General features: G+C 45.0%; 1 protein-coding gene across 3 annotated transcripts in view; it reads left to right on the forward strand.

Annotated features, from left to right (window-relative positions):
- HEG1 (heart development protein with EGF like domains 1) overlaps window positions 1–13181 on the forward strand; it is a 90467-nt gene extending 77286 nt beyond the window's left edge. For all 3 annotated transcript variants that reach the window (XM_030329037.1, XM_030329038.1, XM_030329039.1), the window contains 3 exons: window positions 1563–1650; window positions 4959–5133; window positions 7885–13181. In XM_030329037.1, coding sequence (XP_030184897.1) covers window positions 1563–1650; window positions 4959–5133; window positions 7885–8034 — 413 coding nt within the window. In that variant the 3' untranslated portion in view covers window positions 8035–13181. The remainder of the gene's footprint in view (window positions 1–1562; window positions 1651–4958; window positions 5134–7884) is intronic.
- Window positions 13182–16460: the final 3279 nt, after the last annotated feature.

Genomic DNA, 16460 nt, shown 5'->3' on the forward strand with positions numbered 1-16460 from the left:
CCAGGTCACGATCTCCCGGTCGGTGAGTTCGAGCCCAGAGTCAGGCTCTGGGCTGATGGCTCAGATCCTGGAGCCTGTTTCCGATTCTGTGTCTCCCTCTCTCTCTGCCCCTCCCCCGTTCATGCTCTGTCTCTCTCTGTCCCAAAAATAAATAAACGTTGAAATGTTTAAAAAATAAATAAATAAATAAATAAATAAATAAATAATAAATAAAAAACAACTTTACTGGAGGCCTAATTTACACATAATAAAATGCACCCATCCTAAGTGAGAAAAAAAAAAGTAGGAAGGATAAAATCTTAGAACAGTTGTTAAAACCAACAGATTCAGTTTTTGAAGACTTCATGCATCTCCTTTAGTTTTCTGTTAGTGAAAATGACATCGGGGCTGGTCTACAGGTAGAATTTGGGATCCATGCACCATTCTAGGAGTGGCTGAGAAAGGATAAGTCTTCTCAAAACAGTGTAGGTAGGGAAAGAAAAAAATTTCCCCCTCTATCCTTCTAGAACCGTACCTCCCTCCGCTCAGTAAAAGATTAACCGGAGAAAAATAAAACCATTTTAATTATATAGCACACACAGGAACCCCACAAAGATATGAGGCTCAAAGGCAGCCAGATATTTGATGCTTATATACCCTTCTGAGTTAAGGAAAGGGCTAGGTGTCAGGGGCTGCAAAGGCAAGCCGGTGAAGGTAAGAGGAGGAAATGTTAGGTCAACAAAGGCTGCCTGGCGGGGAAGACCAGTTCTCTTTGTTGAAAAAATGATCTTTGGTCACAGCAGCCTTCCCGGCATAGGCCCCTTTTCTAATGTAAATCTCCCTTACAAAAGGGTTACTCCTCTTTTTTTTTTTTAATTGTTTTTAATGTTTATTTAAAAATTTTTTTTAATGTTTATTCATTATTGAGAGATAGGGAGAAACTGAGCATGAACAGGGGAGGGGCAGAGAGAGGGGAAGACACAGAATCTGAAGCAGGCTCCAGGCTCTGAGCTGTCAGCACAGAGCCCGACGTAGGGCTCAAACTCACCAACCATGAGATCATGACCTGAGCCGAAGTCGGCCGCCCAACCGACTGAGCCACCCAGGCGCCCCTTTAATGTTTATTTTGTTTTTGAGAGAGAGAGACAGACAGAGGTAGAGGCAGAGGCAGAGGTAGACATAGCATGAGCAGGGGAGGGGCAGAGGGGGAAGCCGACAAAATCTGAAGCAGGCCCCAGGCTCTGAGCTGTCAGACCCTTAACCGACTGAACCACCCAGGCGACCCGAGGATTACTCCTGCTCTTTTCAGAGCTTCTCCTGTGTTGCAGTTTCTCAAAAATAATCAGCTCAAAATAAGCATGCCAACAAGGAATATTTGGGGTAGTATACTGTACTATTCTCCAACAGAGAAAATGCAGTGCTGGCCTTGAGGAGCCCTTCCTAGGGGCCCAGGAATGAAAGGTGAGGTCCCCAGCTAAGGCCTGATGATAGCTATGGGCTGGGGAGGGAATCACTCCTTCGTATGCATTTATTTATTTATAACCTCTTACCTGTCCACTTTTATCCTTTTTTAACCTGTTTAGCCTATCAGCTGATCACCGTGGTGATTGCAGCAGCAGGAGGCGGGCTTCTCCTTATTCTAGGCATTGCGCTGATTGTTACCTGCTGCCGGTGAGTGATGGAGGTTCACATTCTATTTCTCTTTGCCTGTGCTAAGCACAGGTCAGTTTTTACTCTTTTAAAGAATGGTTGGGGTGGTTCACAGTATTAAATCATAATGTATGACTGAACCATTAAAAAAAGGAGAAAGGGAAATTCCTGATAGGTAGTGCCATTGAACAAAGAAAAGGATACCACATGGGACTTTATTTCCTTTACTAAAAGAGAATACCCAAAAGCACAAGCAACAAAAAAGTGATAGATTGGACTTCATCAAAAGTAAAAACTTCTGTGCTTCAAAGAACATTATCAAGAAAATGAAAACACAGCCCACTGAACAGGAGAAAGTGTGTGAAAGTCCTATGTCTAATAAGGGACTGTATCTAGAATATATTAAGAATTCTACAACTCAATAATAAAGATGCAACCAAATTTAAAAATGGGCAAAGAACTTGAACAGACATTTCGCCAAACGGGATAAACATATGGCCAGGAGGCACATGAAAGAATGCTCAGTATCATTAGCCATTAGGGAAATGCAAATGAAATTGCCATTAGATACCACTTCGCACCCACTAAAATGGCTATTTAAAAAAAAAGAAAGAAAGAAAATAGCAAATGTTGGTGAGGATGTGGAGAGATTAGAATGCTCACACTCTGCTGGTGGAAACACAAAATGGTGCAGAGGCTTTGAAAAAGTCTGGCAGTTCCTCAGAAAGTGAAACATAGTGTTGCCATTTGACCCAGCACCTCTGCTCTGAGGTAGCTACGAGAGAACTGAATATGTGTGTCTACACGTGTCTACACAGAAACATGTACATGAGTGTTCATAGCAGCATTATTCATAGGAGCCAAAAGGTGAAAATAACCCCAATATCTACCAACTGATGAATAGATAGACAAGATGGGATATATCCACACAATGGAATATTATTCAACCATCAAAAGGAGCATAGTACTGACACAAGCTATAGAGTTTATGAACTTTGAAAATATTATACTAAGTGAAAGAAGTCAGTCACAAAAGACCACCTACTATATGATTCCATTTATATGAAATGTTCAAAATAGGCAAATCTAGGGGCGCCTGGGTGGCGCAGTCGGTTAAGCGTCCGACTTCAGCCAGGTCATGATCTCGCGGTCCGGGAGTTCGAGCCCCGCATCAGGCTCTGGGCTGATGGCTCAGACCCTGGAGCCTGTTTCCGATTCTGTGTCTCCCTCTCTCTCTGCCCCTCCCCCGTTCATGCTCTGTCTCTCTCTGTCCCAAAAATAAAATAAACATTGAAAAAAAAAATTAAAAAAAAAAAAATAGGCAAATCTAATAGAGGTCGAAAGTAGATTAATGGTTGTCTAGGGCTGGGGTGGAGGGGGAGTGGGGACTGGGGAGTAATGGCCAAGGAGTAAGGGGTTTCTTTTTGGGGTGATGGAAGTGTAAAATTGATTGTGACGATGGTTGCACAAGTGTGAATATACTACGACCACTGGTGTGTACACTTTGGGCACATTTAGAAGCAAAGATGAAGAGGGTTACCTGAGATAATTTAGCAGTGAACAATTTGTAGCAGGCACATGGGGTGAGCAGGTGCTCAGCACGAGGCTTGGCTCTGGGCCTCCTGGAAGCCAGTGTGATTGAGTTTCTACTGGAAAAGGAAGAGAAAGGAAGGAGTTAGATTCTCAGTGATTATCAATTCAGATAAGGGAAAGTTATGACCTCTGATTTAGATGATTATAAATGGCAGGAATTTCTCTGACGCAACAGATGGATGGCACTTCCCAAAATAGCAAGTTATCTTTTCGACCGTTGGCATGAATGACATTTTAAGATATCCTTCACCTCTAGGAAGGCTGTAGAGAGCAGTGTACCCTAACCGCCCATTCGGGAACATGGTCCTTTGCCTGTCATTTACAAAATCATCAAAGACAAACTATGAGTGGAAATAAAATCCTGGGTATGAGACTAGAAGCTAGAGGGATTAAACCTCAAGGAGACGTAAGTCTCATATTTGCTAAGGGTGCAGTACCAGGTAGTATAACCGCCTGGAGAAGGAGCCTGTGACCATGGGCTGCAAAGGGAAGGTGACTGTGAATTAGTAAGTCATTGTTTGAAACCGGACGCCCTGCCCTCCAGGGAGCAACACAGTGGCAGGTCTGTTCTTAACGTGCAAGGAAAGACAACGCCTAAGCCACATGCTGGACATTTGGTTTTATGACCCTGAGTCATTTCATGCCTTCCCAGAAAGTTTATTTATAGGAAAGTGAGGTAAAAAGGAAGAAACTTCAGAATATCTTACCCAGGGCAAATGTAACTAAAAATGTCTGATCCTAGGCCCATTCGATAAGTGAATCACACATATTTCTTTTTTTTTTTTTTTTTAACGTTTATTTATTTTGAGAGAAAGAGAGAAGGGGAGGGGCAGAGAGAGAGGGAGAGAAGATCCCAAGCAGGTCCTGTACTGTCAGCACAGAGCCTGATGCGGGGCTTAATCCCATGAACTGTGAGATCATGACCTGAGCCGAAACCAAGAGTCTGACACTTAAGCAACTGAGCCACCCAGGCACCCCGAGTCACACATATTTCAACCATTTCTAGCTAGTGAACCCTCACAGGTAGGGAACTTATCCTGGGCTTTCCCCAACCTGCTGAAAGGAGAATATGTGTGGGAACTATAAACAGGTGGGCATTTTTGCAGGTGAAATATCCTGTTTTTATGGTCTGTGAAGTAGCCTCATGTGGTAAAAGGGCACTGGCTGGTGAAGCGGGAGGCCTGAACTCTAGTCCCACTTTGCTAGTAGCAAAATGTGACCTGGGGAACAAATCTCATCTCTTTGCAAAGCCAGAACTGTCTCATCCCCAGAGCTCCTCTTTTTAGTAAATCTTGGTGTGATCTAGAAGCTTCCATGTACATTCTCGTGCTCAGGCAGGTTTGGAACCACTGGACTGAAGAATCCTAAAGGCCCTTTGGTGCCAGCATTCTGGGAATTTATGACCCTGATTTCCCTGTGAGGCAGTAACCTCTGTCCCCAGAAAAGACTGTCTGCCTCACTGCAGCTGTGTTTGTCCTCTCTGTCCCTGGTAACCTGTCCCTTCGAGTTGGAAGACTTTTTTGTTTTGCATTTTTTTTTTGCATCTAATTGCATTTTCACTTGTTTTAGGCAAACACTAAAAATAATAATGCCATTTTTCAGTAGACATCTACAGAAGAATATAATGGTAGCTTTCAGTCTAATTTACCTTCTAAAATAATAGAACGTGCTTTCACAGATATCATTTCTTTACAGAACTTATTCATTTAAATTTCCAAATGTTTTTCATTCCACAGAAAGAGTAAAAATGACATAAGCAAACTCATCTTCAAAAGTGGGGATTTCCAAATGTCTCCCTATGCTGAGTACCCCAAAAACCCTCGCTCACAAGACTGGGGCCGAGAAGCTATTGAAATGCATGAGAATGGAAGTACCAAAAACCTCCTCCAGATGACGGATGTGTATTACTCGGTGCGTATCCCTTTGCCTGGTGCAGCTCAGGCTCCGGTTCCCTCTGACGATTCCCTCTGGACTGTGTTTGGTGGTAAAGACGCTACCAGTCAGTTGAGGGTTAAAGAGAATGGTGGCATGAGCCTCTTATTTACATAATTTAATATTCAGTCTACTTACGATCTATTTGCATGGTGTCTATTAGTTTTGACATCAAGATATAAAGGATATTTCCACAGAACACATTACTTCCATGGGGTCGTAGCAGTAACCCTTCTTGTTACGGAATTTGCTTTTAAGTTATAAGATTGGAAACAGAGAAAACTGTGGCCCTTGCACATGCTTTACCTCCTGTGGTTTGGGTAGTTAAAACTGGGGGATTAGAAACAGGTATAAAGAGAACAATTCAATGTCATCCTCAGCAAGCACTTCTCAGAGGTTTAGAAGAGTATTCACTCAGTAGGTCTTCAATAATTGACTGCACCCAGCCCTGGACTGCATCATTTGGAAAGCTGGTAGACTACCTTGAACCCTTGCTCCTTCTGTCCCGCATTGAATTACCCCTGTCTTATTCCCATGTGCTGCCTGGCTCATTTCACCATCGCGCTGCCTCAGCCCTCCAGCAAACACAACCCTGAGCTGAAAAGTAAACAGACATAGGTGACCTCTCATCCCATGTAGACCCGTTTGAGGTAGCAATAAACATGAAACCTTGCCCTGTGGGCACTTAATAGCACTAGGCAATCCTGTGACAGAAGTCAAAACACCTCTGGTTACTATGGGGACTAACCATGAGGGTTCAGACTTTGGATGGGAGGGGTTCACGCTAAGGATGCTGTTGTTAACAGTGGACCCTTTGAAGAACTTGAAACTGGAGGAAGAACAAGGGGAATAAGGGGAAAAATAAACACAGACACAAACAGCGCTAGTTGAAATGTTCCCACTGATGTTTCTGCATAAGTGCTTTGCTTTCTTCTCAGTCTGGGAACTCCTTTTACTCTAATAACTGCAGCCATGTATCTGCAGATATCTGCTAACCAAGCAGGGGGCTTACCCAAGTGTGCCCGCACACTTGCACATTTTACTAGGGACTCTTCACCCCAGTGTGGTGAGATCACATAGGGACAAACAGACCCGTGGTGTCGTAGGACCAACTCCTCTTCGTTTCCATGGAGTTAGCTAAAGAGTTGCCTTAAATAGATATCATCAGGAACTTAGACCAGCCCCATCTGCACATCGGAAATAGGCTGAGCAGTCTGTAGAAGCAGGGCCTACGCTTATGGCGTGAAGCAGCTTGTCACCTGAGAAGGCTGTCCCTCACAGTGGTCTCAGGTGTACTTTGGGCACCCCTAGGATTCATGTTCATTATATGCCGTATCCAGTGTTTTCTTTCTGCCAGGCAAGCATTTTCTCCTGGTGGTCCTCAGTGGGGCCTCCTCAAAGTAGCCATGTCATTCCTTGGGGGCTTCTTTTGCACATCAGCTAGGTAGTCATGATGCTCTCAGCTAGGATCTGGTCAGAGACACCCGAGAATCACTGTTGGCCTCCCGCCCTGAGGTACTCACTCCACCTTTGACAGCTGATCCTATGACCTTGCAAAAGTCAACTCCCCATTCATGGCAGAGACAGTAGTGTTCTGGTAAATGCCAGGGAGGATTTAAAGCCATTGTGGTCTACAGAGACAGACACACCTGGTAATAATCAAGTAATAATCTTGATAATTAGCCCAGGTCTTTTCCTGTGTTGGTCTAAAATCGCTGGGCTCCCCTTGATAGTTTTTTTAATCTCCTTTTAAAATATAGGCAGGGGCACCTGGGTGGCACAGTCAGCTAAGTGTCCAACTCTTGATCTCAGCTCAGGTCTTGATCTCAGGGTCATGAGGTCAAGCCTGCACTGAGTTTCATGCAGGGCATGAAGCCTACTAAGAAAAAGGAGAGGAGAGGAGGGGAGGGGAGGGGAGGGGAAGGGAAAGAAGGAAGGAAGGAAGGAAGGAAGGAAGGAAGGAAGGAAGGAAGGAAGGAAGGAAGGAAGGAAGGAAGGAAGAAAGAAAAGGAAGAAAAGAAAGGAGAGGGAGGGAGGGAAGGAAGAAAGAAAGAGAGGGAGGAAGGAAGGGAGAGAGAGAAAGAGAGAGAGAGAAAGAAAGAAAGAAAGAAAGAAAGAAAGAAGAAAGAAGAAAGAAGAAAGAAAGAAAGAAAGAAGAAAGAAAGAGGAGGGAGGGAGGAAAAGAAAGAGAGGAAGGAAGGAAAGAGGGAGGGAGGAAGGAAGGAGAGAAGAAAGAAAACAAGAAAGAAAAGAAAGAAAAAATGAAATATAGGCAAAAGTATCCCAGGGTTCACGAAAGGAGGGCCTGGAAGGTCCTGACTTCTGGGTCGGGCCCTGCTCTGCTGTGTTTAGCTGCCTCCATCGTAGGTTTGTTAAAACATAGCATTATTCTTTTTTTTTTTTAATTTTTTTTTAATGTTTTTATTTATTTTTGAGACAGAGAGAGACAGAGAGAGACAGAGTATGAACAGGGAGAGGCAGAGAGAGAGGGAGACACAGAATCTGAAACAGGCTCCAGGCTCTGAGCTGTCAGCACAGAGCCTGACGACGTGGGGCTCGAACTCACGGACCATGAGATCATGACCTGAGCCGAAGTCGGACGCTCAACCGACCAAGCCACCCAGGCGCCCCAGAACATAGCATTATTCTTAAAGAAACAAAACCACACACACATTAAATTAGATCCATGAATAATAAATTGACTTTTCTCCTTTTCTTTCTGACCACCAGCCCACAGGTGTAAGGAATCCTGAACTTGAACGAAATGGACTCTACCCGGCCTACACTGGACTGCCGGGGTCACGGCACTCGTGCATCTTCCCTGGACAGTATAACCCATCTTTCATCAGTGATGAGAGCAGGAGAAGAGACTATTTCTAAGTGCGGAAGAGAGGAGGGCCCACTGCTCTGAGCAACTTGCGGGATCTCGGCTGCTCAGAGTACTGTACCAGGGGGGCCCGCGAATACTGGCTGCTCCCAGGACTCGCGGAGCCACATGTGAATGGCAAGCAGGAAGCGGGACAGGCGTGAGGGGCGTAACCACAGTGGAAGGAGACAGATGGATGCGGGGACGTGGAACTGAGGGCTGCTTGTTAGGCACCTTCACTGTTACTGTGAACGTGAACGTGGGCCGGTACCAGGAGTCTCTGAGTTCAGCAGCCGCCACCGGCCGAGGGCTGACTGTTAGCCAGGCACATGGTCAGGCACCTTCACCAGGACCTAGTCTTTCCTCAGTTTGCACTTTAGTAAATTGGATAGGGAGGTCTCCTTTCGGATTTGTTTCAAGACTGTTCCAGAAAGAAGGCCTCTCTTCCTCAGACACTTCCATAGGCCTCAGTTGGGTGGTGGTTAATTTACGGCAGAGCACTGGCTCTTTTGTTGTGTTCCTGCCCGGTATCTACATGCTCAACAACAGATGACGATGATAAACATACCGCTAAGGTTTGGAGATGCTGTAGGGGAACATACAGTATTTTCGTGGGCTTCTTGGTCTCCTGCAGTTTCCAAGCCCACCCTCAAAATGAAGAATTGAAATTTATGAGGCACAGCACACACTCCACTTTGTTTTTTAATCAAGGTGACATGTTTATTTAGGAGTATTTTTTCCCTCTGCAGTTACATCCCACTTTTTCAAATAAGTCTGGATCCGGGCAAAACAAGCTCCACGTGGGTTTCAGTAGAGGCGCCCCCTGCCTGTGCTGAGGCCCAGCAGGCAGCAGTGGGCACAGGCGCTGGGCGAGGGCCCTGGTGGGGGACTCTCAGAGCTGGAGGCGGTGGGGTGCTTCTCGTCCCTGAGTGCCTCGCCCCCCACCTTTGAGGCCCAAGTACTATGTGTATGCAGTAGAAATGGAGAGCAGAATGCAGATTGGGTCTGAGGGGCATTCCACCACTAACGGAAAAGCAGCCTGATGGAGTCCCCGCAGCTGAATGTGGTGAAAGGAGCAGGCTGATGGGGCACGTTCAGTTTCCCGAAACCCAGTGCTTTGGGAAGCCATGTGGGTTCCTGAGGAAGCCTAGGGAGCTGGGATAGAGCCACACGTCCCGTCTGTGAGTCTGCTTCCTTACTAGTGCAGCCTTCTTTGATTGTATCCCAGATCTTGTCCACTGACTCAGTGCGAACTTTCAACCAACTGCTCAAAGCTGTTTATTCACTGAATAACTTATTTTCACTCATGCAGTAATTTGTACCTCTTTATACTACTGCATGGTTCCCTCCAGAAACATCATTTAAGTCAGCATTGGAGAGTAAAGACTTGTGGCCAGTTAAGGAGTTGAGAGTTTGCCTTTGGGAAGGAAATTCCACCTGTCTTATTTATTATGCCTGTGAAGATGGGTCCTGGGAGGAGGGGGCATACCCCGTACTCAGCGTCTTTAACTGCTGCTTGGGGAACTGCAGTTGTTCTCATCATCTGCTTTTGAAACATCCTGTTTTGGGATGAGAACACAGTGGCAAAAGAATTGTTCCCATCCTGAAGCTTGGAGCTCCGTGGCACCTGCCTTTATGGAAGCGGTGTAGCCTTGGGGGACAGTTCAGTCTTGGGTGTGGTTGTTTTCTCAGAGTTCTCTTTTTAGAATGCATCTCATCCTTATTCTTATGTAATCCTCGTCCTAACAGTCTTAAGTGTCAACTCCTGTGTCCCGGGGTCTCCACGAGCCAGGAACACAAATCAGGTGTGATGCTTCTTAGTCGTTAAATTGCACTCATCTCCCGAGAAACGCAAACAATTCTGTTTTTGTCAGTAGATGCCGACTTAAAATTTCAGAGCATCACCTTTCAGAATCCTTGGGTCTTGGATCTCTCTGGGGAAGCAAACAGCAAACAAAGGGCTGCATCTAACTGGAGAGCTGGCATCTAGACCATCTAACTGGTCTTGCATCTAACTGGAGAGCTCTGAGCCCCTGCACTCTGGCTCACCGTAGCCGACAGGCTTGGCTGTCTCGCGAGTAGCCTAGCTTCCTGGCTCTCGATATTGATCCTTGCTCCTCCCAGGGACCCAGAGCCATGGCGGGGAGCTATTCCCAGGCTTACTCAGCTAAGGGTGTTGGATGACATCACAGCTGACAAATCATCTCCTGTGTCAGGACTAGAAGCTAGAAGTTACATAAAATGAAGTGTTCTGTCTCAAAAGCATTCTTGGGAAGAATCCCAAAGTCCAGAAAACAGTGTCCTGTGAGTTCCAAGAATGCTTTCCTGTGAGTACGTTTTGTGCACATGAAATGGATTAAGAATATTGTTTTTCATTTACTGTGAAAAAAGGAGGACCCGTACAATGTTAAGTTCATATGTATCTCATTTCTAGGAGGCTGTGGGGTTGGAGAAAGTGTATCTCAAAAGCGTGAGGGTCTAAGAAGGTATGCAAACAGCATGATTGTTATCCGGTGCCAGCTGCCACCCTGAGTGAGGAAGGGAGAGGCTGGCTTTGCCCCGGCCTGGGGTTAATACCTCCTAAAGGACCCTGCCTGGGCCTAGGGCAAACAACCAATAGGACAGCAGCAGCTGCTGGATTGAAGGGACAGGGCTGGGGGCACCCCTGGCAAGCAGAAGCTCTCAGCTCCCATATAGGTGCTCGGTATCAGCCCCTGTACCTGGAATGTGTGATCCGTGCCCATAGAAATACCATGGTCCTGCCTCCCTGGGGCCCCACAGCTAGGGGAAGGTGGAAGGGAAAAGTGACACTTAACTGCTCTTGAGAGGCTTAAACTTCTGCAGGGAGAGCTGACTGAATAGAAACCATGCGTCCTGTAGCAAGCAGAAGCACTTTGCTGGGACTCTCAGAGCAGGGTGGGACTCACCTGCCAGCCACTTGGCAACTGTGGGTTTTGTTTAAACTCCAGGGGCTCTTATTTCTCCTGTCTTTTCCTCTCTGCCCCATGAGTCAGCCCAGGACACTGGAGACAACTTACGAAGTCTACCTGTCACGGCCAGAATCTCTGGTGGTTCCCACTATGGCCAGGCTCTGTGCAACGTCCCTGGCCTCACTCACCACACCCTTGTGAAGTATGCATGAGAGTGTCCGTTTCTTGTACGTGTGAACTTCCAGAGAGGAAAACTATCTTGCCTTGGAGGGCCAGGATTCAAACCCTTCTCCCTGCCTTGCCATCATGGTGAATGCCTCGCCGTCTAAGTGTACCTTAAATGTCAAAGAGGGCTTGAGAGACTGGGCTTAAAATATACTTAAGAAAAAATAAATAACCTTAATATTATTAAGCATTAACTAAACTAATGAGATGAAATGCCAAAAAAAAAAAAAGGTTGAATCCTTTTGGAAAAAGTCCTTTCGGGTTTGTTATTGCATATATTTCTTGGACACTTGAGGTCATCATTAATAGCGACTGGCTTGTGCTTAGCAAGAAGCATACTGGTGCGTGGCTTTGAGTGTAGGAAGGGTAAGGCGATGACCCAGGTTTCTGACAAACACAGCCAGACTTAGATGTCCATCTCAGGGCTGTTTGGCCTTGTTCCCATGGTAAGGCTATGGCTCCCACATACTGGAAGCACATTTTTGTGAACGTTATCAGAAATTGGGAACATATTCAGTTGAATGTCTTAAATGCTGACAAATCTTCCTTCTTTGACGAAATTTTATTTTCAGAAGCAGCTAAGTCATTTAGAGCCAAAATTGTTGAATGGGTAGTGTAATCAAGCTGGCTGATAGCATTTGAAATTATAAACAAAGATGTGAGTATTAAGCTCTTCAAGAGGTAATTCTTAAGAAGTTGGCCCAAACAGAAGGGCAGCATCTTTGCAAGACAAGGCAGGATGGCTGCCAGAGAAAATGTTTTTGAAGGACGATATTTTTCAGATGTCCAAGTTCCCAGAGCAGGCACATTAGGGTCATCCCTCACACGTGGCTTTGTGGGGCCTCCATGAAGCCATCTTGCCCACTGGCGAAGTGCCCAGGTGCGCGGTAACTCTGGGAACTTTGCCTGAAGAGGCCAAAGCTGAGCATTCTAGTTGCTTCTGGCTTAGGTCAGCCCAGTGTACCCCAAAGTAGGGTTAAGACCCATAGTTCTAAGATACTTACACTGATTTCAAAGCAAGAGTACTTCTTTGGAGACAGAAAGAATACAAAGTTCAGTATTTTCTATCTTTAAAACTGCCCTTAATATCAAAGATATTTTTCTATGTGAAGACTTGTGTGGAGTTAAAAGGGACCTGTCCTTTCCTCCTTCTTGACAAAGCATCATTCTGAGGCTCTCATGTGCCTTTTTGGAAGAGAGATATGGTTTTGTAGAATTGTCTTTTGAGTATGTGTTCTGTTTTTCTTTTTTCTTTTTTTTCTTAAATCCCCAGAGAAGGAAACTGGTTAAAATACTAGAAACATCAAAGTATTAAATGCCAGTGAATTTGTTGTGCTAAAATATCTTTTCAATAGTGTTATAATCCATCCTAGTTGGTGTCAACTGCTCACAGAAAAGCCTGTGAAACCAAAGGGGACAATTAAGGTTTACAAAGAGACAGGTCTTAGACCAGCTTTGTCCCCTCTGCATTTTTTAAGAGGCTTTCAAAGGATCTGCATATTAGATTCTGGTTTTATATGTATTTTTGGACATGCACTGCAGGTGCAGAGTTCTTGTGTAGGAAGGATGGGACTGGACAGAAGTGGGATGGAACCAGGTCTGCCTGGGAAACTAACACAGATTTCTGTATTACCTTGGCCTGTTTCTTTAAAAAAAAAAAAAAAAAAAAAAAGATGTCTTTCATCCTGGGTTGCTGTGAGTTTTGTTACTGTTTGTGTCGTTGGATTTATGGTTAAATGAAGCATGTAGCTGGGATATGAACTTCTTGAGTTTTCACATTGTCCCGAGTTTCTTTTTGCAAACCGTTAAACCTTAGCCCCTGGTTGATTGTGTTAAAACCATTATGAGAATGTTATTTAAAGTTGTATTATAATTGCAACCTCCACTAATTATTCAGTACTGTAGCAGCAAAGTATTATTTGTAAGAATTTGGTTATTTTTATACTTATACCTACTTTAAGTCTGGCGTTCTAGTCAGTAAATGATGCAATAAAATGAATATCATTTTCCTTGTGTGTTTTTCTCATACTAACAAGCTAATTAGACCAGAGTACAGCGAGTTACCCTTCACAAGTTAACAGTGGGACTGTGCAGTGAACTCTTGCATGGCAAATCTAGGGATTGAGTCATTTCTGTATACTCAGTGCCCAGCACAGTGAGGAAAGACACTTTTGATGATGGGTGGATGGACAGTCACACTGACCTAAATGATAAAAAGCCTAATTCAGGTATAACACCTGCTTTTGTTTCCCTTACTTTTCTTTCTGTGGATTGGAGAGTTTAGGTAACCAATTCAGATGTTAAACATTTCCTCCTGAATGGCCCCCTCCACCACCCCAGGCCAACTCTTCCCATCTTGGAGGGGGAAGGGCTATAAGCATGTCTGTGCTCTGTGGCAGGGAGAATCCGTGGAACTTGAAGAGATGGGCCATGAGCCTGAGCCTTACCCTTACGCTGGCCAGTGAATGTGGCTGCCTGGCTAGATGTATGTTCATTAATTATTTGCTTCCTTCAGTGCCTTTCATGACAGGGATGGATGAACCTCTTGGATGCTTTATGACAGAAACGTTGGGCACTAGGAGAGGCTAATAATGGCAGCTTGGTGCATGATGGTGAACTTCGGGCAGACTAGATCAGGGTTTGCAGTCCCTCAAACATCTCAGAATGGAGATGACCAGCAGCACTCTCCTGTCCTGACCCGGCTCCCCCCAACTCCGCTTTCCCAGGCCACCCCAACTGAGATCTTCACAGGAGTCCAGGACTGACCCCTCTCTTTTTCCTACCCAGCTCAGCCAGACGTGATAAACATCACGGCGTTTTCAGACCCACTCACCCCTGGTATCTGTTTGGGACCTAAAACGGGTCCAACGCTGTCCACTGACAAGCTGGCTGGAGCGCTTGCCCTTCTTGTGCATCTGACCCGGGAATGTTGTGCCTCCACCTCAGGCATCGATTTGCCAGTAAGTAAAGACCTAAAAAATATCTGTAAAAGGACTTCACCAATGTACAGTTCCAATGTACTTCACCAACTGTTCCAGTTGCTTGGGAAGTGACGAAAGGTAAGGGGCATAATCTATAGATTAGATAGGCCAGAGTCCTTCTGTACGGGGTACTAGATGGCCAAGATATCTCTGACATCCCCAGAACTGGGTTGTGGCATCATGCAACCATCTCACTCAGCAAGCATGAACTCCAGAAAGAAGAGAGATGCCAGGAATAAAGACACTTGTTGATTTTTATTGCCCTCATAAAAACTTAAAGTACCATCAGAAGGCCTGGGCTCTGACCACCGGTAAAGACATTCTCTAAATGTCATGGCTGTTTGTCCCAGATCATGATGTCAGACCGAAGTTGATTCATTAGTAACTGGTCCCAAAGACCTTGGACTTGCTGTCAAAGTATTGACAATTCCCTTCCCTGTCCCTCCACCTGCTCCCCATATCGTGAAGGGATTAATGAGTGCAAAATTGTAAACTCTAGGGGTGGGAATGGAGCCTGTCCTATTGAATATTATATGTTCAGTGCCTGGCGCCTAACAGGCATTTGCTAAAACACAATGAGTGAATAAGTGGGAAGTTGAAACATTGCAACAGGAGAAATACACTGAAGTTGGAGGTCCTGGAGACTTAGTCGCTCCAGTAGCTGCAGGCTGGAGGCTCCATGATAGCAAGTATGCACACGGCTGTGACACACACTGAACAGGAATCCTTAGCAAAGATCTCTTGTAGCAAAGCCCAAGCAGGGCTTTAAAGATGCGCCAGGAAGCCCTTTGCCTGGTGGATTGTGGAACAATGGTACGATGAAATACTACTCAGCAAAGAAAAGGAACCAACTATCGCAGCAGGCAGCACCCCTTGCGAGAGTCTCACAACCATTGTGCTAAGTGAAAAGAGCCAGACATAAAAGCGTTCATACTGTATAATTCCATCTATATTACATTCCAGAAAAGACAAAACTGTGGGGACAGGAAAACAGATGAGTGGTTGCTTGGAGGTAGGGAGGGGCATTTCTGCTGTTCTCTAAACATTTCCAGCTTTCCTCCTTCCAGGCACATGGTAGGATGCACTTCCCACCTCTTTTCAAATAGAGCCATGTGACTTGGTTTGACCAAAGAAATGTGAGTGGAAGTGAAATGTAACACTTCTGGGAAGACCCTTTAAGAGCCAGTGTGTAAGGTTCACTCCTCTTGTCTCAGCAGTCATGGAAATACATGTTGAAGTGCAGCCACTACTGTTGGCCTGGGACCCTGGCTCATCGGGCTTAGAGATATCCTTTTGCTTTGTTACGTACTGAGATTTAGGAGTCATTTACTGCAGCATTACCTGGTCCATCCTGACCGGCACAGCGCTCTAAAATTAACACTAGTGACTGATGTTTACATGAATTGCTTGGTCACTAGTTCGATGCCATGGAACATTTATGATTATCATTGAAATTGTCCAACTAAGTGATTTTAGGTTTGTGTGATTGTTTTTTTGTCTTGTTTTTTAGCAGGTCACATTAGAGACCTTCAATAGTGGCTAATATTTTTTAAGCCCGATGCTTGAAACTTTGTGATATGGATGAGCTTTTGAACCAGAATGACCTAGGTTTGAAACAGTTTATTAGCTGTGAGATCTTGATGAATTTTTTGACTATTTGGATCACTACTTTCCTCCTCTATGAAATTAGAAATAATGATATCCTAATTCAGAGGTATGTTGAGAGATTAAATGATAGGATGTCTCTAAAGTGTATCTGAATGGGGTGCCTGAGTGGCTCAGTTGGTTGAACCTCTGACTTCACCTCAGGTCATGATCTCACAGTTCATGAGTTCAAGCCCCATGTTGGGCTCTCAGCTGTCAGTGTGGAACCCACTTCAGATCCTCTGTCCCTCCCCCACTCTCTCTTCTTCCCCTGCTTCAAAAATAAAAACATTTCAAAAAGTTGCCAGAAAAATAATAAAGCGTATCTGAACAATAGGATGCATCGTTTACCTCTGGGCCTGGGACAAAGCTGGCATTGAGTAGATGTGTTTCACAGGCTCCACGGTAGGTGTGCTTGAAGCAGCTGTCTTGTTCAGATAAAGCTAGAATATTAGTTCCTCTGCCTTTTCCTCCTGCTTACCTCACAGCTGCCAAATCCCATTGTCAGGCATTATCACTATGATGTCAATAAGACAAAAGTTGTTTTGCACAATACAGTACGTTATTCTCCACGGGGAACTTGATCTATATTTAGCCCAGCGATGACTCGAGAAATTGAGGAACAAAGTCCATCTTAATTGTCACTCCACACCCAGCATC

Source organism: Lynx canadensis, chromosome C2, assembly GCF_007474595.2.
Source record: "Lynx canadensis isolate LIC74 chromosome C2, mLynCan4.pri.v2, whole genome shotgun sequence".
Classification (NCBI taxonomy): Eukaryota; Metazoa; Chordata; class Mammalia; order Carnivora; family Felidae; genus Lynx; species Lynx canadensis.